The 25,313-nt window shown below is 41.5% G+C and overlaps 1 protein-coding gene across 1 annotated transcript; it reads left to right on the forward strand.

The window, feature by feature from the left end:
* The first annotated feature begins 957 nt into the window (after window positions 1-957).
* Window positions 958-24,309, forward strand: LOC109477485 (poly [ADP-ribose] polymerase 14-like). The gene is made up of 29 exons (XM_019778769.1): window positions 958-1,205; window positions 1,910-1,990; window positions 2,495-3,743; window positions 4,534-4,637; window positions 5,073-5,182; window positions 5,462-5,594; window positions 6,026-6,262; window positions 6,810-7,031; window positions 7,431-8,297; window positions 8,450-8,568; window positions 9,411-9,555; window positions 10,072-10,212; window positions 10,868-10,981; window positions 11,265-11,421; window positions 11,764-11,902; window positions 12,462-12,560; window positions 13,423-13,539; window positions 13,946-14,122; window positions 14,529-14,655; window positions 15,172-15,309; window positions 15,794-15,913; window positions 19,642-19,785; window positions 20,581-20,775; window positions 21,110-21,412; window positions 21,881-22,025; window positions 22,184-22,392; window positions 22,917-23,145; window positions 23,427-23,518; window positions 23,922-24,309. Exons 1-29 carry the CDS (start codon window positions 1,022-1,024, stop codon window positions 24,188-24,190), a joined length of 6,366 nt encoding a protein of 2,121 aa, XP_019634328.1. The 5' UTR covers window positions 958-1,021; the 3' UTR covers window positions 24,191-24,309.
* Window positions 24,310-25,313: the final 1,004 nt, after the last annotated feature.

Raw genomic sequence — 25,313 nt, forward strand, 5'->3', positions numbered from 1 at the left:
ACTTCTTCTCAAAAACAAGAGCTATCTACCATGCAAAGTCCTATTCAAGAGTGTAAAGCAACAAGTGAGATTGTGTATCCCGCCTGACACAGGTGCAGGTGGCGCCGCCGGGCCGACTTAACGCGCTTGGCCCAGGCGAGAGGTGTATCCTGACAATAAAGTTTATCACTCTTTATCCCGTCTTTCGTTAATACCAAAAAGGGGCGGCGTAATACATGTTAAATGGAGAGGATCTTTTTTGGTGGCTTTCATTCCCTTACGGGCGCTAATGAGCTCATGGCCCGGCGGTTGCCCGCCCGACAGAAACCTCTGGCCTAGATACATCGGTCAAGCACAAAACTTTTGGCGACGGCGCTTCCAACTCGCCTGAAATGGCCCACTATTTCACGCCAACAGTGCCTGACCGCAGTACTCAGGATAGAAAAGTGTATAAGTCCGACTGCTTAGCTCGGATGCCGTAACTTTCCGATCTAATCCTGTCAGTAGTAAGCAAGTTTTATCTCAGATCTTTTTTATATCACGTTGGATTGATGAAAGGGAAATTATGGTCAACTCATATATACTTTTCAGTAGTCTCTTGTTTTTTTATAGACCGGACTCTTTTATGTCAGTTATTTACCCGCTTTGTTTGCTGCTGGTGACCCTTCTGGAAGGATCTAAAGTAAAGGAACTTTGAACTCTTGAACTGGAAAAAGCGGAACTGGGACTAGCGGTGACACCTGCACCGAAACTGAGCAGGCCACGCCCCCTAGCTAGAACAGACCAATGGAATCGCTTGATGTCATATGGGGATTCCCGAAACTTTCTCTCATGTGGTCACAAGCTGACCAATCAGGGATAGGCTTGTATAAACTTTTAAGGAAGTGAAACCTTGTCCAATATAACGCGCTTCGTCATTGGGGGGCCCTGGTCCACAGTGATCCCTCCCTTAGTATATTACACAGTGCTACGTTTAGGTTTTCACAAAGAAGGGCTGTTTTCTCGAATATGGTACACGAGTGATATCATTGCATCCGCGGATATGGCGACGCCAGGGCTATCTATAGTAGTCAGTGGCCTTCCAGACTTTCCAACAGAGGAGACGGCGAAGGACAAAATCACCCTGTACTTCCAGAACCGCTCCCAGTCTTCAGGAGGGGACGTGAAGAATGTGGGAGTCAACACTGCAACTCGCCAGGCTGTGGTCACATTTGAGGAACAGTCAGGTAAGGCACTCAGGAATAAAAAACAAATAAACAAATAGCTAAATATATATCTAGCACAGAAAATGTAGCACAGCTGCGCAGAGTAGAGTAGAGCTGATGGATTTTGATAATGAAAGCACAACCAAATTTCCCTCTGGCTCTGACTCATGTCTATTCCACGCATAGCATACAGCGACAATACTACAAAGGCAGTATTGGAATTATAGTATGCTCTGTGTGGAAGAATCTCAGTTGGTTTGAATAAGGCGGCCCAGGCTGATAGGAAAGTAATAATTATGCCGGAAACTTTCGATAGCGGATTTTATAGGCATTGCTCCTTTATCTGAACATTATGTGAGTCATGTAACGTAATGTATGTATGTAATGTATGTATGGATGAATGTATGTAATGTATGTATGTATGTATGTATGTATGTATGATTTGTTTAGAAGTCCAAAAGTCATTGCCTGAATTATAAACAAACCTAGACTGTATCAGTTTTACAGTGTATGTCTCCACTGGTATCATTTGGAGCTATCACAGGATACCAAGATACGTTTTGTTTGTTTGTTTGTTATTTTAATAATCAAATTGCTGTAGCCTTATCTTTGTTACGGTGGATTCTGTAACAGGCCCTCCTAAATGTTTCTAAGCAAAATTCCACAACAGGAACCTCTTTGCATGGCGGAACCACTCTGTGAAATGTTTGTTATCTCCCGCACAGTGGCCCAGAATGTTCTTGCCCAGCCTGTACACACCTTAAACAACACACAGGTCCAGGTAGAGCCATTCAGGGTTGATCCAGGTAAAATCTACACTGACTTTTAATGTCTTTGGTATTGGATATGTGTGTCAGTGTTCATGTTCCGTCTTTATACATTGTGTATTTACTACATGTAATTATTATCCTTATTATATAACTATCAAATGAAAAGGTCCGTACTGTAGTTGGACATTGGATTCCACAAAAGAAGAAATTTCTGCAGGGATCAGTGTATGATTAATATTTAATTATTTATGAAGTTGATTAGGATGAAAAGCCACATAGGGAGAGAACACTTCCATGACAGATACAGGGCATATCAAAACATGCTCCATTTTCTTTTTTGGGGGGTTCATTTCCTCAATGCCTCAGGTATTCTGAGGCAACAAGGGTTTTTTCATTAAATAAATAGCAAGAAGATCTAAAACAAATATTGAGTTTCCAAATTCACCTTCTCCCTGCTACCTAAATCTGTAACCAATAAATGATTGGTAGCCAAATGGCTTCTTCAATATGCAAGATTAAAGTAATGTTGCTTTGTTACAGCAGGCTCTGAGGGAGATGGGCACTCCAATACATCTCAGCCACCACAGCAAGGACTCTATCCCAATTTGCTGCTACAGGGTACAAATGATACTGGCATAGCTGTCCCACAGCATCCACCTGTCAACCCACAACAACCACCTTTTGAACCATACCAACCACCTGTTAACCCACAACAACCACCTGTTAACCCACAACAACCACCTGTCAACCCACAACAACCACCTTTTGAACCATACCAACCACTTGTTAGCCCACACCAATCTCCTGTTAACCCACAACAACCACCTGTTAACCCACAACAACCACTTGTTAACCAATACCAACCACCTATTAGCCCACACCAACCACCTGTTAGCCCACACCAACCACCTCTTAGCCCACACCAATCTCCTGTTAACCCACATAAACCACCTGTTACTCCCCACCAACCACCTGTTACTCCACCTCAACCACCTTTTAATCCACAACAACCACCTGTTAACCAATACCAACCATCTGTTAACCCCCACCAAACACTTGTTAACCAATATCAACCACCTTTTAACCCACACCAACCACCTTTTAATCCACACCAACCACATATCAGCCCACAACAACCACCTGTTAACCCACAAAAACAACCTGTTGACCCCCACATGGGCTACAACCCTACTTATAATCCAGCAATGCCTGGGTACATGGCATACCCAGGTCCTGGTCCATATGCAGCTGGTCCAGGACAGCACCCATACCCGGGATATTATGGTTATCCACCTTACCCTGCCCCTGGTACAAACATGCCATTTCCACAACACAGCACTTACTACTCCTCTCCTGGCCAACATCCGGGCCAAAACCCCCCACACCATGTTTGGCCAACGTCAGAGTCCGTGGTATCATCCTCTACCAGGAAATCTCACAAAAGTTCTGCTGCCTCAACCGTCTCCTCAAGAAGTGCCGCCACTCGGGCAAGCAGCAAGATCTCCAAAAGAACGTCTTCCTCCAGTGTGAAACCCAAGGCAGTATCACCCAGCAAGACGAGACGTACAGAAAACGTGGGTAGGAGCAGCACTCCTCCAGGGAGCATGGTGTCAAAGAGTTCCACGCTGGTGGACGATTTTGAAAGTGTTTCCATCAGGGACGGAAGCTCCTCCAAACACAGCTATGTCTCATCTTGGGTCAGCAGTACTGTAGGAGTCCCCACTGCAGGAGCCGCAGTGGAGAATGACTGTGCCATCCTGGTCTCAGGGTTTTCTTCACCACCTAGCAAGTGAGTACGGTACTGCATGTGTTACAACCAACCATGCTGTTTCAATGTTAACTTCTGCTGAAGTGGCAGCTTTGACAGATGTTTGTATAATATATTTGTCATAAAGTAAACGTAAAGGTAGCCCCATAGCCCTTTTCAGACTGTAGGTACAGTGGATTGTTAATCCAGGGCATGGTATTGGAAGGCAGAGCCCACCACTCCCCTTTCCTACCTTTTACATCCCCAAGCAAAGTCAGGTACCAATTTTACACCTAGATAGATAGAGGAAGTGCCTTTCCCAAGCACACTGTCTGGGCAGGAATGCCAGGAATCAAACTGGTGACCTCTATTTCTCTTAAATGCTATGATAGGAGTCATGATGACGTCTGACCATATAAGGCTGGTTTCTTATTCCAACAAGGAATTTCAAACTTAGAATCAAACTACTGCATTGATAGATGGAAAAACTGTTGGGGCCAAAATATTGGCATTTTGGAGTTAATTAAGAGGCTGAAATGTCTTTTTTTTTGCAAATCAGAAAAAAAAGAAGCAGGCAAATCCGTGAGCCAACAAATTGAATTGGTGTGGCCTAATGTAGAAACTAAAATGAGAACATGAAATCAATGTAACAAATATGAATGCAAGCAAATCAATTACAACTGCAACTTTACAGTCATAGACAACCTGGTCTATTACTAATGAAAAGTCTCACTGGCGGGAAAAAATGAAGAGGAGCAAGGGGCCAGTCCTGGCCTAAGCATTTAGGCAGGCAGGCAGGCAGGTCTCACTGGTAAAAATATAATCTTTTCAGGGAGTATCTTGAACTGTACTTTGAGAACAAGAAGAATGGAGGAGAAATCAAAGACGTCCAGGTCAGAGGGAAAAAGGCATTTCTGTCCTTCAAGGATGTTGCAGGTAATATCTAAGAGCATATATCATGTACAAACTTGACTTTATGTATGGCACAATGTTTTGGCATGCACAGGTGTCTTACACTTGGGGCTCTTTGATGTTTATACATGATTTACATTAATATCATAACTCTCCATGGTAACAAGTTACCAGTCAAGAAATTCAAGAAAGCCCACAAAGATAATATTTTGCTTATTATTAAACTAATAAAATGTGTCATACAACATTGCAAACATGAGCATTTTTCTTTCATACATGCCAGATTTGGGATCTATACAGAATATCTAACGTAATATGAAATCAAGTTTGCATCAGGCCTTGATAGACCTTAGAAAATAGTGAAAATCTGAAAAAAATTGTATGATATGCCTTATTTTGTGAACAAAGAAGCAAAGATGAACAGCTCAAACCATTTTTGTGTGTGTTTGTGTTTTTCAGCACACCACAAAGTCCTTTCAAGGTCGCACACCATATCAGGAGTCCAGGTTACAGCGGAGGAGGTACCAGGCAGTGTCATGCAGCTGGACAAAACTAGGCTCCTGGTCAAGGTAAAAAAATGTTGTGATAATAATTGTTTCCTTTCTGCTGCCACATGATATTTGCAAAATCATGTGCTCAAAGGCAATAACTAGTGTCAAATTGAATGTAAAAGTAAACTAATAGAGTACATAAAACTACTGTCTGATCAACATATTGCAGTAGGCACAATTCTGATGCAATTTTGACCAAACATTCAACAGAAAACATGAAAAATCCAGGTTTTGCGCAGGCACAGTACATTCTGCCAACATGTTGGCTCTGACCTTGGTGCTGATTGTGTGTTCCAGGGGTTTAAGGATTCTACCACTGAACAGCTGCTTGGATTGTACATGGAGTCTGTCTGTGGGCACACGAGGGTGAACAGGGTAGACTATAGTATCCAGCCTGGTGTGGCTATGGTCACACTAGATCGCATCTCCAGTAAGTCCTAACTATTTGCTACCATCTTGAAAGTTCAATTGTGCTGATAGAAGTCATCACGTATTATGAAACAAGTTTAAACTGTAATTTCCAACAGAAAAAATTGAACCTACCAAAATTTCAGACTGTAGAACTCCAGGCTTTGTTAAGGAATGAGCAATCCACTGCTTCTGTAAAATCATGTTATGCAGATGAAACATGTCATTAGGTGAGCAGTAGGTCATAAGTTTTATAGATTCGGTGGCACACCCTGTCTTTGTTGAGGGTTCGGTTGCTCATTCCTTGACAAAGACTGGAGTTGTATAATTCAAAATTTGGGTAAGGCTGTTCATCCTTTGAAATAGAAAACATTCATAGTGATGCTTTTTAGCTGAATTACATATTATGAACATATCAATTCAAATTTTGATACATTTCCTTCTGTTTGCTAGACTTTGACCAGATCCTGGCCAAAACTAAAACCAAGGAACTTGAGGGAAGGACCTTGAGTATTGAGAGGGTCCGTGTCACTGATGCCATCTTGGTCAACGACCTGCCTGACAATGCTTCAGAGGACCTGGTCAAGCTGTACTTTGAAAGCGAGCGGAATTCGGGGGGAGGGCCAGTGTCTGAGGTGGAGATGAATCCATACAGACAGATGGCAGTCGTTCATTTCAAGAACCCAGAAAGTAGGTGACAAATTCTGACGGAGCTTAAAAGTCATCATTTTCATGTACTTTATATGTTGCTCTTCTGTTATAGCATGGCTGTAACTGTTATATTCCTTCTCAATTACATACCTTAAGCAATGTCTAATATAAACTCTTTTTGTGATAGAATACAGTAGGTAATATGCACTCTAGATGTCTATGTCTCACTCCTACTCTGCTGAATGAAGTTTCTGGGTTATTGTTTAAATTTACTAAAAATGTACTAGTAATTTGCCAGTCTGTTCTGACAATTGTAAAATTCCAGTTTATCCATCTTTGAAACACTGTTTCAGACTTGAATCCACAGATTAAAAATTGCAGTACAAGGTTTATGGATTTGATGTAGTTGATGAACTGAAAATTGTACATACAGCATACATCCTAGATATCCCTATTAAACCAAACTGTGCACTCAGTGATTTTGAAACAATTTTAGGGTAGTAAATCTTATGAGACTGTCACTAATGATATATAATTCATGTGCCAGTTATCTACAATGTACATACAATTGCTTTTCTCTTCCCAGCTGTTAACCAAGTTACATGCCGGTCTCAAAAACTCAACAACACGCTGATCACCATCAAGCCATACTACGAGTGCCTTGGTGATTTTCTTGATGCTGAAGAAGAACTCACTGACAGTGCTGATCCAGAAGCAATGGACACATCCTCCCCAGTTCCCACAGTGGAAGCCCCTCCAACAGCCAGGGAGAGCACAACTGTCATGGAAGATGCTGATGACTCTGCAGGTTTGTTTGTTTGTTTATCTATTTGCATAAATAAGAAAACAAGAAGTAAGGAAATATATAAAATACATAACAGTGTAGGAGGAGGGACAAAGCCTGAAAAAAGCTAATAAATGATGATGAAATACAACATTGTATTCAATGTCCTAAAGGAAACAAAAAAAACTTTAATACAATTCAATGGTTTACAAATAATGAAAAAAAATTCATGCAATAAAGATACAGATGGCTAATAATAACAATGACCAAAAAATAATACAAATTACAAAACCTCATTTTGTATCAATTTTTGTATTATTTTTTTCATTTTGCATTATTTTTTGTAATAAATTTTCTATATTCTTATCATGACTTTTTATTCCCTTACATTCAGTTTGATGAATTTGTATTTCATGCTCACAGGTATGCAGAAGATTGCAAAGCCTGAGCTGGAGGCAAGAGAGAAGGCTCCAAGTGTCACTGAGGCCGTGAAGCTTGATAGACACAAACTCAAGCTTCTTCTTCTCAGTGACTTCGCGTCGTCCCACCCTGAAGTGGACATAAAGATTGACATGGAGCAAAGAGAGGTGAAGCTGACAGGAGGAAATCACACCGTGATGGCGGCAAAACTCCATGTGTTTGAGACGACACAAAATCCGGCAGAAGAGCAGGTGAAAGTCTCCCGTGGAGTTGCGGTATTCCTGACAACAGAGAAGGGAAGAATGCACTTTGAGGGATGCTTGCAGGGAAACCAGTTAAAAGTGGCCTTTGTTGTTGAAGAGGAGAGAGTCAACTTTTTTGCGCTAAAAAGTGAGGACGTAGAGAAAGCAAAAAGGGTGATGACACAGTGTGTGTCAGAGTCATGCATCCTGGTCGATCCAGACTCCGCTGAAGTCTTAAAGTCCAAGGAGGCCACAACGCTCTTTAAGAACCTTCAAGGAAAGCACCTAATCTGTATCCACCTCGGTAAGAAGAATGTGTGGATTGTTGGTCCTCCACAAGACATGGCTACTGTGAAAGACAATATTGGAACATACATCTCAACAAACACCATCATCACGGTGAGTGTGGACACCAGTGAAGGCTGTGTGAAGTTTCTACAGGAGTACAAGAAGGACGACATCGCCAAAGTAGAAAGACAGCACATTGAACAAGCTGTAAAGATCACAAGCAGGGCACGTGGTGGATTCTCCATCAGAGGGACAAAAGACGGGACGCAAGAGGCAAAGAGAAAGTTGGAAAAACTTGTGGCAGATGTGAAGAAAGTCAGCAAGAAGATCACAAAACCAGGTTTGTACGTTATTTATCATAATTGTCTAATGGTTGTAGGTAATTATTTGAGGAGTTAATAAAACATGAGATTGTGAAGATTGTGTATCATGCTTACAGTGTAATGCTGTATGGTATTCAATGTTTTTACTCTGTCTGACTTGTTTTTGCAGGAATGCACAAGTTCCTGACAGGTGAAACAGGTCGAGCCCTGCTGGATGTTGCAGGACGAGAAAATCGTTGTCTGATTATCCCTGATGTTCCTTCGCGAGGGAGAGGAGGACCAAAAACAGTAAGATTACCTAACAACAAAATAGATCCAGCACCTCAATAATTTTTCTAAGGGGTCAGATATTTTCTGTTAGCATCCGAAGTACTATGTAATTGTCTATCTGACCTAGATTCTGACTTGAGAGATATCATACTACATTGCTACACTGTTATCTTTTTAGAAATATATTCTGAATATTCACAAGGTGATTTGACTTTAAATTTGGTGCATCGATGTCCGATTCTTCTTGTTTTGCAACATTTTGAACTATATGCTAGGTTTTGTCCTTGGTGCTGAAACTGAATGAATAGTACTGAAATGCCATCCCTTTGGTGTAATTGTCTTAATCTTCTTGCATACAGACTTTTACCATAACCAATGCATATTTTGACTGTTTTAAACTGAAACACACTAAAGTTTGATTACTGAATTTGACTACCAATTCCCTATTGGTTACATGTTCTTGGGAGTGTTAGTTATGATAAGGTTGCTCTTCATAACCTAGTGAGTTTTAGAGATTCTTGGTTGAGGCCGTATTGGTAGAGTTCTGAGTTAGTGTATCCAGTATGATTCTCATTATAGTCAGCACTGACGTGAAGTGTAGCGAAGAATTCTGATGAAGACTTTTGAATAAAAGCTCAAAACCGGTAAATTGTTTTATCGTAGCTGTCATTCTTCTGACACTATCCGATACTATCGACTATCCATATTGGTTAAGTGAATAGGCAGTAGAAACAATTTAAAAGTAATGCTAATGTTTAGATAACTGTATCAATTTTAGAAAAACTTGGTGCTTTATCCTTAGGGTATTCCTTTGGAAACACATAGTCAATACAGTCTCATATGAACAAATCTGTCTTCAGCTGTGCAGCCACACCACCAAACACGGAAAGAAACTTGTGGTGGTGCATGGTGACATCACGAGACACACTGTGGACGTCATTGTGAATGCTGCTAACGACACCCTGAGGCACGGTGGAGGTGTGGCAGGGGCTATCGCTCGTGCAGGTAAATATTTTATACAGTATACAATCATGTTTCGAGATTAAGTTTGTTAAAAAGAAGTCTAGCATACTCAAGAATTGATCATTCTCTGGACTGTAAGGCAGACTGGTGACCAGCTTCCATTCCTGTTGTTTGGAACTACATTTTGTATAGTGCTGATAAATAAAAGACAAAACATTCAGAACGCTGAGAGATCTTTTCTCAAATAATCAATTGGCAGTTTTTCTAAGCAGGTCTAAACTGTTATCCTTAACACATAATAAAAATCAAAGGACTTACCAAAACATTTGACTGTACTCCTCAATTTTGACTGGAAGTATTTGCCACAACTTCTGTGATACAACAAGTGACTCGACAAGCGGTGGATCATACTTTGCAGAAAGTTAATGATGTCCCCATCTCTGTTGAGGGATTGAACTGTCCTATCCTAGAGTGCATTCTGTCATTTCTCTCCTTTAGCTGTCTTGTGAATTCTACTCTTTTATTAGAGAATTTGACCTTGTCTATATGTGCTTTCAGGTGGTCCTCAGATCCAGCAGGACTGTGATAAGTATGTGAAAGACAATCGTCCATTGGCTGATGGGGAAGTGATGACCACTAAGGGATACAACCTGCCCTGCAAGATGGTGGTGCATGCTGTAGGACCACAGTGGAGTCGAGGTAATTCACTAACTCCAGAGGAAGCAGCACAAAATTCGTTGGGGGGAGGGGGGTCAGCATGTTCACTTATGCTGTCTCATGATGTGACTAATGTTAATTTATGTTGATATTATTTTAATTGATGTAACGTTACATGTTTGCAGTGAGACCTGGAAAAGGTGACTTTACCAGTCCTGTTCTCTTACAAATGTACCCCTCCATTTGTTATGCGGAAAATTACAATAAATAAGATATATTGATGACATAATTCACACCTTTAAAAGCACAACCAACCATTAACCTGTTGTGTTCAGGGTCATGCTCCCTTGAAATTCTTGAAATCTTAACTGTCTGAAATGCCATTCCCTGTATTTAGAGGGGCAAACTTAGCTGGTATGCCAAGCTACATTGTAAGTTTAACATCTCTATTAGAGTACATTTTGGCAAAAAACTTCTTCATAACACCACCTATTCAATGATTTCCTCACCATAACTTTGGGGGTTGAAAAAACTATTCTGCACACAAATGATTAGAGAAGCAGACCAGAGCATAAAAAGGTGGATGGCAGGCTACTCATCCATTAGAGGACCGCCAACAAATGATACATTGTGTTTTTTCTTGATTTGATTATAGATATGTCAGATGTAATAATTTTTTTTCTTGACTTAATTACAGATATGTCAGAAGTGGAAAAGCAAGTCAAGGAAGCTCTGTTGAAGCAAGCTGTCTATAAGTCTCTGGAGGCAGCAAAGGACAACCACAGCATTGCAATACCTGGAATCAGCTCAGGTAAGTTAGTAAACAATTTCACCAGGAATGATGGGAGGTTGGATGAAAGGGGGTATCATTTTTTTTCATTTGACCAAAAATTGTACAAGACACACTGATACAAAGTTCTGCTTCAGTACCAAGGACAGGGAAATTACTTTTCTCCTAGTTTACCTACTGTTGTCAACATTTAAAAGATTTAACTAAAACTGAACACCAACACCGAAAGCTTTAAATTGCATTTGAATGTCATGCTCACTCTCATCTCCTGTTGGTTGATTATGTTATTGTTTCATTCCGGTAGGCATCTATGGATACCCCATGAACCTATGTGCGGCAGCCATATTGGATTCTGTGCAAAGCTTCTTCCAAGTAAACAACAACTGTACCCTGACTGAGGTCCATCTGATAGAGATGGACTCCAGGAAAGCTGATGCTTTTCAGGACGAATTTGTCAAAAGGTAAATTCTAGTGTTATGATGGAAATATTTGTTGAATGTAATGGTGTAACTTGAACAGTTTAATTCTAGACACCAAAAAGTTGTGAGACTATCAATGTGCAATTAACATTCAACATTCAAAGCACTTATTATTAGGTTAGAAACATTTTCATGGGAGCATCCTTTGCAGATACGAGGGAATATATCAGATATCATCATGATGAAAGATTAACACTTTTTGAAATGCCTGGCAGTGCTTGCTCAAAGAAGTATTCAGTATTGCTTGATTTATTTTATATTACATAATGCTCTACCTAGGTGTCCAACCTTCTTTCACATAACTTTGATTTCTTGTTCCTGTAGGTTTGGCAAGGACAAGTTGACGATACCTGGGCATGAGAGGAGGGGAGGGGCAGCCTCAACTGGTGCAGCCAACAACATACTGTCAGGACCTGGGGGTGTCAAGATTCTGCTGAAACAGGGAGATATTACCAAAGAACAGGTGCAAAAGTCAACCTTTGAGAAAGAAATGCCTGTGATAGGTTTGTTTAGTTAGTAAGTTTTTTTATTCATAGCGGTTGATACAATCTCACCATTCTTTTACCATCTAGAAAACCTACAAAAAACGTGTTTGTACTAAAATCACAAAACCTTCTAATTGAAAAAAATCCAAATCCCTCATTAATGTCATAAGAAACATGATAATGATAAATCTATAGACTGAATGTTATAATTGTATCAGTGTGTTACCTTGCAATTAGGGCATGAGTTTGCAAGGATGAGTTTTCAAATAATTGTATTAAGATTGTTGCTGTTGCATGATTAACAAGGAAAACAATTTCTGACAACAAACTCGAGCATTTAGAGATTATAGAAAACCAATTCAGTGTTAGAAATACAAATGTTTACCTTGTATCAAGCCTACATTGATGCAGAAAAGGTACCCGGTAGAACATGTACAAGCTATTTCAGTTTTGAACAAAAAAAATCAAATTATTCACCTTTCTGTGAATCACAAAAAATAGCATTGCTCTTATTTTAAGAGGATGTTTTATTTCCAGGTGGATGTTCTTGTGAACACCACTGGTACAAACCTGGCCCTGACTGGAGGAGGAGTTAACAGTGCATTTGGGAGGGCAGGTGGATCACAGCTCCAACAGGTTTGCATGGATCAGTTATGTTAGAACTTTTCCTTCCTGGCTACACCACACATTGGTTGAATGTACAATATTATGGTGTTTGTGCTGTGCCTGTGCAAAACCCATACTGTATTGTGCATACTATTATTAGTGCTTTGGCATAATGTTTTGCATATTTATAATATGCTGTCTATAGTTTTAAAATGTTGTGTTGGAAAAAATTGTCTGCAATTCTGATTACGAGTAGCTTGCAGAGAGGTGGTTAAAAAATTTTGCTGCATTTCTGATACTGAAAGATTGAATACCCAGTTCAACCGGGGGGGGGGGGTAAGGAAATCTTTACATCAATATGTTGCTTGTGTTGTTTGTTGTATTGAATGTAATGCAGTAGGTTTTGTCCTTGGTGCTGAAACATAGTACTTAAACGATACCCCTTTGAAGCAGTTATCTTAGTTATTCTCCCAATCAGACTTCTATCATAACCAATTTTGAGTGCTTTAACCCCAAGCAACCATCTAACAGGCAGCAGGGAGAAGCACTCACAGTAAAGAAGGGGTTAATAAAATGTTTCCATTGTGGTGGAAAGCCATGTCCTACCATATCAGGAGCATATATTTTGCATGCCTGTGTGGGCTTTCCTTGTACATGTAGTAACACTGCACTGTCATTTGTGCAGCAACAGTCAGATAAATTCTCATCGTATATGTCCCTTAGTCTCATTATTCAACTGTTACTGAACTACAGAAACAGTTTTCTCCACCTTTCTGAGTTTTTCACTTTTGCTGTTGTCTTATCGTCTTTCTTCCCCCCTCCTTGCATTAGGCTCAATTATAAAATTAATATAATGCTATTCCTAGCATTGCCATCTTTTTATTTCATACAGCTGTGTAACAACCATGGCCAGGCTAAGCCAGGTGAAGTTGTTGCGACCCAGTCTGCAGGAAGGCTGAACTGTAGTCAAGTCTACCATGCTGTCTTGTATGGAATGACAGACAAAAATGTAAGTTTTTCACTTGGTTGGTACTGGTTTGTTAGTCAGCTGCTTATACTTAAACTTGCATTTAGGATAAGTAAAAAAAGATCATCAAATATATTTTGCCACTATACTACCAAATTGTAGTTACCAGACAACAGTCTAGAACAACCTCTAAGGTTGTTCTAGACGGAGAAAATCTTGGATGGAATGTGTCGCAAAGGACATCAAAAGTATGTAGCCTTACCAGCATTGACTAGCCAACTGATGCCCACAGATGCATCAGGGGCAGCTGTATAATGAAATGCTGGATATCACCACTCGAATACTACAGTAACTACACATACCAGTATACATTATGATACCAGCATATAAAGGATCAAGGATTATAGATCTTAAATCTGATAAGGAGTGTTTAATCCAATGCTTTCAGCCTCAGGAAAAGCTGATCTTCAAGTGCCTGAGTAATGCCAGTCAGAGTGGACACAGGTCCATCGCCTTCCCTGCTATTGGCACAGGCAACATGGGCTTCCGAAGGGATGAAGTGGCCAGGTCCATGTATGATGCAATACTGGGTTTCTACTACAGGAACAGTAGATGCTCTGTCAAGGTAATTCTTTTCTCTGTGTATGGCAGTATTGCTTTTGGTCTGTGGGTCTGTATCTCTGTATGTGTGTGTTTGCCTGTGTGTTTGTTCAGTATGTACATGGGAGGAATTTCTGATCCATAGACTGACAGGAGATGAAAAGATCAGACACAGGAAGTCAGGTGAAAAGGTCCAAGAAGCTGGATTTGAAGGTGTTGGGAGCCAGTGGACAAACTCACAAGTGTAAATTAAATGAATAAAACAAGAAATTCACAAAAAACTGTAAATATTTTATGGAGTCTTGTTTTCCTGTTATCAGATTTTAAGGTTTTCATTGTTGGGTCATTCTGATTTTCACAGTTAAAGCATCATTTCTGGATGTGTATAATAATTTTCTTTAATATCATCCCAAATATTGTGTTGTTTCCAGGACATAAGGATCATTGTGTTTGACCAGCCCACTGTAAAAGCCTTTGAAAAAGAGCTGAAAGACAGACAGGAAGGCAGAAAAACAACACCTGTAGCTGCTGTGCCAACCAGTGGGGGGAAAGGAACAGGTCAGAAACATTGCATATTCTTACATTTTTGCAGCGTATGCCAGAAAAGTGCAGATAAAATTATGGCATTGGTTTCTTAACACTTTTTAGTATGATACATACATGTACTTCATGAACTGAGTGTTGTGGGTAAAATTTATCATGTGCAGGTAATTTTCAATGGTACCTGCAACAGTGCAGGTATGCATAAAAAAGTTTTTGAGCCCTGCAATATTAAAAAGGGCCAGGTTAGATACATAACTACTAGGTGACTATGACAGCTGTATATGTACAATGTCAAGAATTTTTATTTCTTGGTACATATTGTTTTGGATGACTGAGCTGTGTGTTTGTTTTGATTTTATTAACTCCTGTAGCCCTTTTAGTGGGCAAAGATTGATAGGCAGAATAACAGGAGGTCATTGACGAGTTAGTGTCTTATAATTCAGCCAGGAGCCAGCACAGGGGAGCCTAGAATAATGCATATTTCCTGTCCAAAACCTCTGATTTCTTGTTTTGTTTGTTTTTCCAACTCAGAAATTTACTCAGCAGTGAGGAAGCCCCAGGCTGGTGTACAGGAGATGGACATGGCTGCAGTGACTGTCCAGGTCAGGACAGGAGACATCACTGGTGAGAGGGTGGACGCCATTGTCAACCCAACCAGGAACGACCTTGGTAAATATCCTGTGAATCATCTTAAGAGTATTAACCTTTAACAAAGCCTGTAGAGAGCAAACCATGCAGGTTGTACATGATAGTAATGTGTGAGGCCACAACAATGTATCCTATATTGGTTCTTAGACATTCTTAGAAAAAAATAGGTCTTGGGGCTGATAATCATATCCAGAACTTGTATCTGTTGCAGATAGTCTCCAACAATGTCGATTTGCCCCACTGTGTAGTTCTTGATACATGTTGACTATCCAGAACAATGTCTGAGTATGGCTCTGGATAAAGCACTGCCTTTAATACAACAGTGCTCATGGAGGGAGATATGAATCTGACTATACGCACAATATTTTCCCTCAGACTCATATTGCTGTTTTCATGTTCAGCATATTTTGCAGTTTAACATATATTGTTTTTTGTAATCCTGGGAATCAGCAAAAATTAAATTGGTGAGGCCTCAAGTCAAATTTCTTTCCCCTTGTTCATGCAGGTTTGGGTGGAGGGATGGCCCAGGTGGTATCAAATGCAGCAGGACCAGGGCTACAGATGGAGTGTCAGCAGTACATCATGCAGAATGGTAACCTTAGAGACGGGAGTGTGGTGGTCACAGGTGAGAAACAATCAGTAACTTAGAACATTGAAAGAAATAGCCATACCTTCAAGTACCAGAGTTAATTCTGTTACAGGTTCCTCTTAAATCTCCAAGAACAGTTGGACACACACCAAAGTCAAGGTTCCACAGCCTTTATTTTCCACACCCTTGCTCCCAGGGCTCCCTTCTCAGAATTCCCAGACAGACTACCCCTCTCCCCTCTGGAATGCCTTCCTGACCTCGATATTCCATTCCGGGCTTAACCGTTACTTATCAGGGGAGGGTATAGACCTACACATGTACTGGCAATTTTCTCTAGCATATAACACCTCCCCCAAGATGATAAACATGTGTAATATAGTTTCATCATCTGACAATATGCTAACTACTACTACTACTAACAGGGGAGTCAGCTACCTTAAAACACTACTCTGTTACAATACACTTCTACTCCATTACTTCACCTGGTCAGCCATGGCATGCTCTGAAACTCCTGCTTGGTGCGTTTTCCTGCTGCCTTCATTAGTTGGTGCTGCCTCTGCAACCAACGCAGCCGACCCCTCCGGTAAACCGGATCCTCCTCCATGAGCTTCTGTATCCTTTGTTTTACTGTGTTACTCTCGCTCCTCACTTCTGCTTTCGGAGGATACGCGACTTGGCCACCTTGCTGGCGTCTCGCTGGAATCTGATATCGCGGCACCGCTGACTCCATCTTCTCACCACGCCCAAGGCACCTCTTGTCCTCCCCCAACTCACTCTTGATCTCCTGAGTTGTTATCGGACCTGCCCTACTTCCGACGCAGGCCGCCCCGTAGTCGTTGCCTAGCAACACCGGGTAGGGCGTGTTCATCACCCCTACTTCTACCTCTCTCGCGTTACCATCCACTTCCAGCTCAACTCTGGCTGTAGGCACGCTGTCAACAGCCCCATTGGCCAGTCTGACTTTGATGACATCTTCTGTGTATGACTTCCTCGGCACCAACTTCTTGTTGACAAAGGTTCTGGAGCTCCCAGTGTCCCTGTACACCTGTACTTGCTGGCCGTTCACAGCTCCACTGCTGCGGTACTTGCTATCTTCCGCCAAGTTTCCATCCGCGTCCCAGGGCTTGTCTGCTCCCTGCGCGAACATACTCTGTGCCACCACATTCTTCTTGGAGAACCCTTTCCCCAAACTAGGGCAATCAGCTTTCACGTGCCCTGTTTCACGACAGCCAGGCTCGTCTCGTGAGCCATCAGATACTGGTCACTCATCTTCCCTAACTCCTCTAGGGATTTTGGCTTTCTCTCCCGGAGGTGTATCGCCAAATCCGTCGGGCACAGATCTAGGAATTGTTCCTGGATGATCAGGTCACAAACTCCCTCGAACGTTTTTGAAGTTCCTGACAGCTCGATCCACCTGTTGAGGTAGCTGGATAAACGCACGATATACTGATCAGGCCCTTCCCCTTCCTGAGGAATTTCCGACCTGAACTTCTTGCGGAACCCATCTTCGGTAAGCTCGTACCTCTTTAGAATGGCTTCCTTTACCTTGTCATAATCTTGCGCCTCAGCGTCAGACAGCCTGCTGTATACGTCTAGTGCTTTCCCTGTTAGTAGGGCACTCAGTAGAGACGCCCACGTGTCTTCCGCCCAGTGGTTGGCACGGGCAAACCTCTCAAACCTCAAGAGGTACCCATCTATTTCTTCACCTTCCATGAAGCTGGGTAGTCTCGGCGTCTTAGCCTTGACGTCTCCTGCACCTTCTTTCTTGGCCTTATGGTACTCGATTTCCGCCTGCCGTACCTTCAGCTCTTCCATCTCCAGCTCATGTCTTCTTTGAGCCGCTTTCTCCTTAGCCTCATTCTCCCTCTGAGCCTCTCTTTCCTTGGCCCGTTCATCTCTTTCTATAGCCTGCTGGGCCATCACAAACTTCAGGAGGTTTTCCCCCTCCAAGCCCATCTCCTTGCCTTGTTCGATTAGCTTATCCATGGCTGACACAGGTACACCACCCCCTAGCCACAGTCAATGAACGGTCCCTGCAATCAATGCACTATCCCTGATAAAAGTCTCTGTCTCTGATAAAAGTGGGACCAGATGTGATCGGTGAAACCCTACTCTAGAGTGCAATACTGGACTAGCCCTAGCGGTAGCTATCTGTCAGCAACTCCTGACCCCATCCATCAAAAGCACATTCCTAAGCAGAGTAACCTCACAAAACTACACAAGACTTCTAGAAAATACACTTCTAGGAGATACAGACCTCTACTAAGTTCTAGAAACTCGCAACAGGTCAACAGAACAACGAAAATACACCAACTGTTACCAGCTGCTTCAGTCTGCTCTCTCTCTGCCACTGTCCTAAATTATATGATTGATAGTTCCTACAGTTCAGTACATGAATCCTTTAAGACAGTCCCGCCGCTCACTCCTCCTCGAGACGTCAATCTCCGGAAAGCGTCCATACAACACTGCTGGGCTCCACAGCGTCCCGTCTTCTCCTGGAATTCCCTCCTGGACTCTCCTCTTGCTTCCACCGCTTCCACTGACCGCCCCGTGAAGCACCAATCCGCGATCTTTGCCGTTGTATCCACACAAAGTCCGCTGGTCTCCGCTGGTCACAGCCTTCTTCTCTGGCTCCCACGTGCCCTGCTTCTGTAGACGTTTGATCTCCAGTCCAGCCTCAGCCTCCAACCTTGCAAGATCACCACAAGGTCCACTGATTTCTGCTGGTGATACAATCTTCTCCTCAGGCTCCCACGTGCACTGATTCTGTCCGGGTCCTGTGGACGTCTGGTCTCCAACCTCAGCTTCCAACTTTGCACGATTAGCACAAAGTCCACTGATTTCTGCTACAACCTCCTCTGGCGCTTCCTGACCAACTATCCTGCCGACAACGCCAATGTTACAGGTTCCTCTTAAATCTCCAAGAACAGTTGGACACACACCAAAGTCAAGGTTCCACAGCCTTTATTTTCCACACCCTTGCTCCCAGGGCTCCCTTCTCAGAATTCCCAGACAGACTACCCCTCTCCCCTCTGGAATGCCTTCCTGACCTCGATATTCCATTCCGGGCTTAACCGTTACTTATCAGGGGAGGGTATAGACCTACACATGTACTGGCAATTTTCTCTAGCATATAACAAATTCAACCAAGGATTGAGGTGTTCCCAACCTTTTTTCCCTAGAATTAACATAGAGCAGAAGTTGCTGCCACCACGTGCAGAAGGGCAATTATCACCAGATAGCTTTAAACAGTATATGTATGTTTACATTAAGATGTCCAAAGGTTATGTTATGTGTAATATGTCATTTGCTGTAATATAGCCAGCTGCCTGCAAAGCTGGTGTGCTATGCTAAAGCGCAGTTATTATATATATAACTGGCTATACAGATACAGAAGCTGGTGTGTTACACCGAAGGCCAGTTATACTTAGCTATACAGATACACATTGGTGCACATACAATCAAACATTATTCAGCTCCAAGTATACACCTGTATACCTCTATGAGAAGAAAACACATCAGAGTAAACTACAGGTATATTCTTTTGAATCTTGAATCATGCTGAGGAAGCCCTTTGTACGTGAAAGCTGATCTGGGATAGAGCAGTACCTAGTGAACCTTCCTCCTGCTGCCTTTAACCTTATACTCAACTCAAGAATTGGTAGCAAAACAACAACCTCAATGTGTTTAACATTAAAGGATTACTTCACTCTCAATGTATCATACACAGTGTTGTTGTTACCACTTGGCTACTCATCTTACAGGAGGACACAACCTACCATGCAGCAATGTCCTTCACCTGACCTCCCCCAACAGGGAAGACCAGCTCAGGGGCTACGTCAAGAAAGTTCTGGTGGTTGCTGAACAGAAAAATATGCAGTCTGTTACATTCCCTGCTCTAGGAACAGGTGAGGCCTTTGATTACTCAAAACTTTTGCCTCAGCAATAATTAGACTAGCCTGGCTACATCACGCCTCTACATTGTAGTAGCCCGTCCACTGGCCAGGCCCCTACAAGAGGTGTATGGCCACAAGCTTTTGGGATGGATGCCCAAACAGCCCCTGCGGGCAAGAGATGTTACTAGACTATAACCATAACTGTAACTGTAACCGTAACCGTAACCATAACTATAACTTAAGAATCTTGAGGAGGGGTATTCAAGATCATTCCTTAAAGGCTGCTTTCAACATAGACCTACAGTAACAACTAAAATCACTTTTATTGATGTTGAAAGACCATCCCCACTCTGTACTATTGTGTACCATCCCTTTCTTTGGTGCTGAAAGACCATCCCCACTCTGTATTATCCTGTACCTTCCTTTCCTTGGTACAATGGTGCTGAAAGACCCACCCTGTACTACCATGTACCATCCCTTTCCTTGGTGCTGAAATACCATCCCCACCCTGTACTCTTGTGTACCATCCCTTTCCCTGGTGCTGTAAGACCACTCTTTACTCTGTACACTAGAATATGGCTGCCAGTCTTATTGTTTAGAAGAAGTTTCTGTTCATATTGATGTTTTGTCCTATAACCTATAATGATAATTATAGTTTTTAGTTATCATTCATACCTGCATATAGTTGTTGCTGAGGTAGTAGATTGAAACATACTTTGAATGATCTTGAATACCTCACCTAAAAATTCTAACAACTGTTACAGATGTATTCAAGCATGTTAGAATCTTGCATTTTCCTTACTTCAGGAGGATTTAACATTGGCCCAGATAAGTCAGCCTTTTGCATGCTGGGTGGCATTGCTGACTTTGTCCGTGACTGCAGCCCAGCCAACGTGAAGGAAGTGAGAATCACCATCTTCCAACATCAGATGTTACAGGACTTCCACACAGAGATGGACAGGAGGGCTGCCATGAATGGGCATGGAACCAATGTCTTCAAAAGTTGGTTTATAACAGTTACAGTTACTGCAATTCTGTTTGTTTTGTATATTGAATATTTATAGTGATGATAGACTATACCATTATCATGATGTTTTTGTTTGTCCAATATAAAAACATATATTGCTATACTGCAAAATCAACATGAAACAGAGCCTGGGGGAAGGACTGTGCCTTAATTCACAATTTGATTCATATGACCAGTTTGATACTTTCCTCTCAATTCCCTGTTTTTCATCTTGCTACAAAATGTTCAAGAACCAATAATAGGTGTTACATAAGATAACAAAATCCACTTATCATTGACATGCTTAATTTTCTTGTCATATTCCTACAGGAGCTGCACGCTGGTTAGGTATTGGTTCCTCTGATGCCGACAACTCATCCAGCAGACCCTCTCCTGCACCCAGACCTGCAGGGAACGTGTCCTTCCCAGCCTCTACTTCAAAAGAACTGACGCTTCTCCTGTTTGGACCTGACCAGGACAGGATAGACAGGACCAGGAAGGCTGTGGACAGCATCGTGGTGAAGAACTGTCAGGAGCAGAAGATTGAGAACCCTGCTGTCACCATGCTGACAGCACAAGAGGCCAGGATGATCCATACCTATGGTGAAGACAGGGACGTTGTGGTTAAAAAAGGTGTGCCATTGTTGATGTATGAACGAGTACAAGAAAGATCTAGTCAGGCCTTCAAGTACCAGAGTTATCAACCAAGGATTGAAGTGTTTGAAAACTTGCATTTTACAACAACTATCATAGGGTGGAACTTGCTGCTACAGTTGGGAGACAGTACAGACAGTACAGACAGTAAAGTGGAATCATTTCTCAGTAAGACATCTGTAGCCACAGACATGAAGTTCCCATTTACAACCTTTATTCAGCCTGTCACTCAGTCTGGTTTGCCAATTGAAATTCAATGTGGCTTCAGTGGCAAAGGCTTAATGGCACAAATAAACGATGTTCAAGAACTGTTACAGTAGTGAAGCTGTACCTAGCCTACCTAGTACATAATGTGAAACCTGGTGATTCGTCACTCTGCACTTCTTTGTATAGAAGATGTGCAGCAATATTTTATGTTCAGTTAATCTTAATGCATTTACATCACAGGAAGTGGTGTTGACTGCCTCATCATCCAAGGTGTGATCCATGATGTCACTGAGGTTTTGAAGAAGATTTGGACAGTCCTGAATGCTAAGGTAGCAGAACAGAGAGACTTGGAGAAAGCACATTCAGTCCAAAAGGATGCCCAGTGGTAAGTTCTGTTTATCTGATACTTTTATCATTTGTTTAGTTACCAGTAGCCAATAACGTGCACGCAATTGCTATTATACAGTGTATTTAATTGTCATTTTTTCATGTCATCTTTAAACAAGCTGTGCAAAATCAGCCATATGATATGTCTTTCCTCAGGAGCTATGTTGTAGCTCAAGGCAGGGAGCAAAAAATTCACCCTAATGCAAATGCCAAAATTGAAGCTGCATACAAAGCAAAGAAAAGCTCAGTAAAATACGATGATGACAATGAGGATTGTGAGATCGACTTCAAGGCCATGAGAGTCACCATGAAACCGTCCAAAAGGTCCTTCCCTGTACAGAGAAGAGACAAGAGGGCAGAAGTGGGTAAGTTTATATCAAGTCTTGCTTGGTTTTAGACTAGTGCAGTTTGAAATAAACTCAAGGCAACACAAATTTAATCAATTAGTTCTCAGATTTGCTCATCATTTTTTCTGATTTGCAAAAACAAAAATAGGATCTGAATCAACTCTGAAATGCTCAGATTTTGCCCCCAACAATTTAAAGAAAATCTATTGTTGCAGTGGTTTGATCTAAAGTTCAAAATTCATTGTTTGAGTGATAAACCAGCCTAGTACATGTATGTTGACCAGCCCAGACAGGTACACAGCCCCAACTCTGGCATGTACGATTGAGTGCTTCAGTCCACAGTCCATAGATGAATTAGATTTGAACGTACTTTGGATACAGTGTATCCCATCTAGACTTTTATACTTATAGTAATTTTGTAGGACTAAACTTAGCCTCTACTAGGCCTATGAGGCAATTTCTACTATTTCCAGCCATGGCCTCTAAAGCCTGGTAGAGGTTAGACTAGACTAAGTACTTCTTTCTTGGACCCTGTCTAACAGTGACCAGTGCAGTTCCTTCTCATTGGGATCCTCAGCCAACAGACCCAAAGTCCAAGAAACCCAAGCTGTGCCACCTTGTGAAGTTAAAGTCATCCTCTACTGAGTACAATACTGTGAGCAGGAAGTTCGGACTGGGAAACATCATGAGTATTGAGAGGGTCCAGAACCCAACACTGTGGAACCAGTACTGTGCACAGAAGCAAAAAATAAGCCAGAAGAACCCTGGACAGTAAGTCTGATTTAACTTCCATATAGATTGAAGGCTCTGCTTTTGCTGTTGGTTCATGGCAACATCATTAATTTTACATAACATTAACAATCCATGTACGATTTTTTTCACAAAGGGACTGCATAACTTTTATAGTATTCTGAAAAAGAAAAAGTTCAAAGTGGACTCAAAAGTCAGATTGCAGCATGTTAAAGTTTGTAAATCTTAGTTAATAAATGATTGGCCTTTATGTTCTTGTAATGCAAAACATTATAGAATCCTTTTTTATCATCTTTGTACAGAAATGTAGAGCAGGAGCTGTGGCATGGGTCTTCTTCTGATTCCTGTGTCAAGATTTACACCAACGGTTTCAACAGGAGCTATGCAGGTCTTGGTATGTATCTCAGATTCTTTCTTTTGAATTTCAGAGAATTTCTACTATATAAGTACCATATATGCATAGTAATTTCTTCACTGTAGGGTCCAGTCTCAGTACAAATTTATGTATATTACAAATGTTTGTTACCTTTGCCAAGCAGGTTATGTTTTGGTAGGCGTTCGTGTGTGTGTGTGTATCTTTCTGTCTGTTTGTCTGTCTGTCTGTCTGGAAACACAATAACAAGAAGGCTTAAATGGATTGTCTTGGTATTTGGCAGGTGGGTTAACGTTAATGAGGCCTCAAATACATGTATATGACTATACAACTAAATTTCAAGAGCCATCATTGTATGTTAATGTAGAGAAATACTGGTAATTACAGTAGACCTCCTTATTATAATTACCTTGCTGCCCTACAGGTTCTATCGGCAAAGGGACCTACTTTGCTGTGAACTCGTCCTACTCAGCAAACGGCTATGCCAGTCCTGACGCCAGCGGCCACAAGAGGCTGTTCTTGGCCAAGGTGCTGACCGGACTGTCCACACCTGGGAACCCCAGCATGAATATGCCCCCAGCCAGACCAGGGGGAGGCCCACTGGACACTTATGACTCCACCAGTGGTGGTAACATTTTCTGTGTGTTTCATGATGCACAGGCATATCCAGAGTACCTGATCACATTCACTTGAGTTACCAAGATGGAACTTATGACAATGATAATTATTTAATCAGTAGTTAGTAAGGCCTCAATTGTGTTATATTAAGATTATATCCCAGGAAACGTGGCCGAAGAAAATGTATCTTAAATTGCTGATATGTTAAAAGAGTAAGACCTCGACCTGATGAATTGTTTTATTGTATACACATGTAATATCTTCCTAATGATAATGAATAAGATGCAAACATTCTTGTAACCAAGATCTTTTGCTGGATATGTGTATGTCTATATCTGTCTTATGTACATCTTATATTTCATCAAGATGAAAAAGATTTCTGCCGTTTTGTCTGCTGCCTTAGACTCATCCCAGATGAAGATAAATATGTTTCCGTCCCTGTTCTTGATGAACACAGATGGGGAACGTTAACGTTAAATATTTTCCCCAAGAACTAGAGCTATCTACCATGGAAAGTCTTAAAATTAAAAAAGTTGTACAATAAAATGGCCCATTTCTGATTAAATCCCGGTAATTATAGATTACAAAATATTAATCTTTAGTTCTTTTTGTGCCTTTTATTTCTGACAGGGCTTAGGTGAGCGTCATGGTTTGAAAATCAACCTTGCTGATGTGCGTTGCTGATGAGCATTAGTTCAATCAAAGCAAGGACCAATGAAATCAAAGGATTTCGTCTCATAACGAGTCACAAAAATATGCATACATTAAGTCCAGGTGCCGCATTGCGTCATGCTAGCTAATTACGTCATCCTCCAGGGGAATTGTGTAGATGGGTTAAATTTAAAACGTTTAAAGTAAAAATAGCGCAAAAGATTACAGAAGCAGTCGTCACATTTTCTATATTATACACTCTTCGCATCTAAGAGTTTGTGGACGCTTGGAACAGATGTTAAGAACAAAATGTGTTCAGTAACGAAAATTACAACAAACATCAATAAAACGCATATAAAACCGTTTCACCGAAGTCTTTGAAGTGCAATGATTCGTACCTGATGTGTCCAGAGGTTTGCAAAACCTGCAAAATGAAGTTTTAGGTCAAAAACATGCCCGGATTTGTGTTCATTACTGGCAAATCCGGCATCATTGAGTCAAATTTGCTGCCTCACTCTCTGCTCACTCATAATCCAGTCATTTGGGT

Source organism: Branchiostoma belcheri, unplaced genomic scaffold (genome assembly GCF_001625305.1).
Source record: "Branchiostoma belcheri isolate BF01 breed outbred unplaced genomic scaffold, Haploidv18h27 scaffold40, whole genome shotgun sequence".
In the NCBI taxonomy this organism is placed as follows: Eukaryota; Metazoa; Chordata; class Leptocardii; order Amphioxiformes; family Branchiostomatidae; genus Branchiostoma; species Branchiostoma belcheri.

Bases quoted from the DNA above. Each gene is read 5' to 3' on its own strand.
- LOC109477485 (XM_019778769.1), top strand. From the start codon at position 1,022: ATGGCGACGCCAGGGCTATCTATAGTAGTCAGTGGCCTTCCAGACTTT. The intron at 4,638-5,072 runs GTAATATCTAAG...TGTGTTTTTCAG, and splicing joins GTCCTTCAAGGATGTTGCAG to CACACCACAAAGTCCTTTCA. The intron at 8,298-8,449 runs GTTTGTACGTTA...TTGTTTTTGCAG, and splicing joins CAAGAAGATCACAAAACCAG to GAATGCACAAGTTCCTGACA.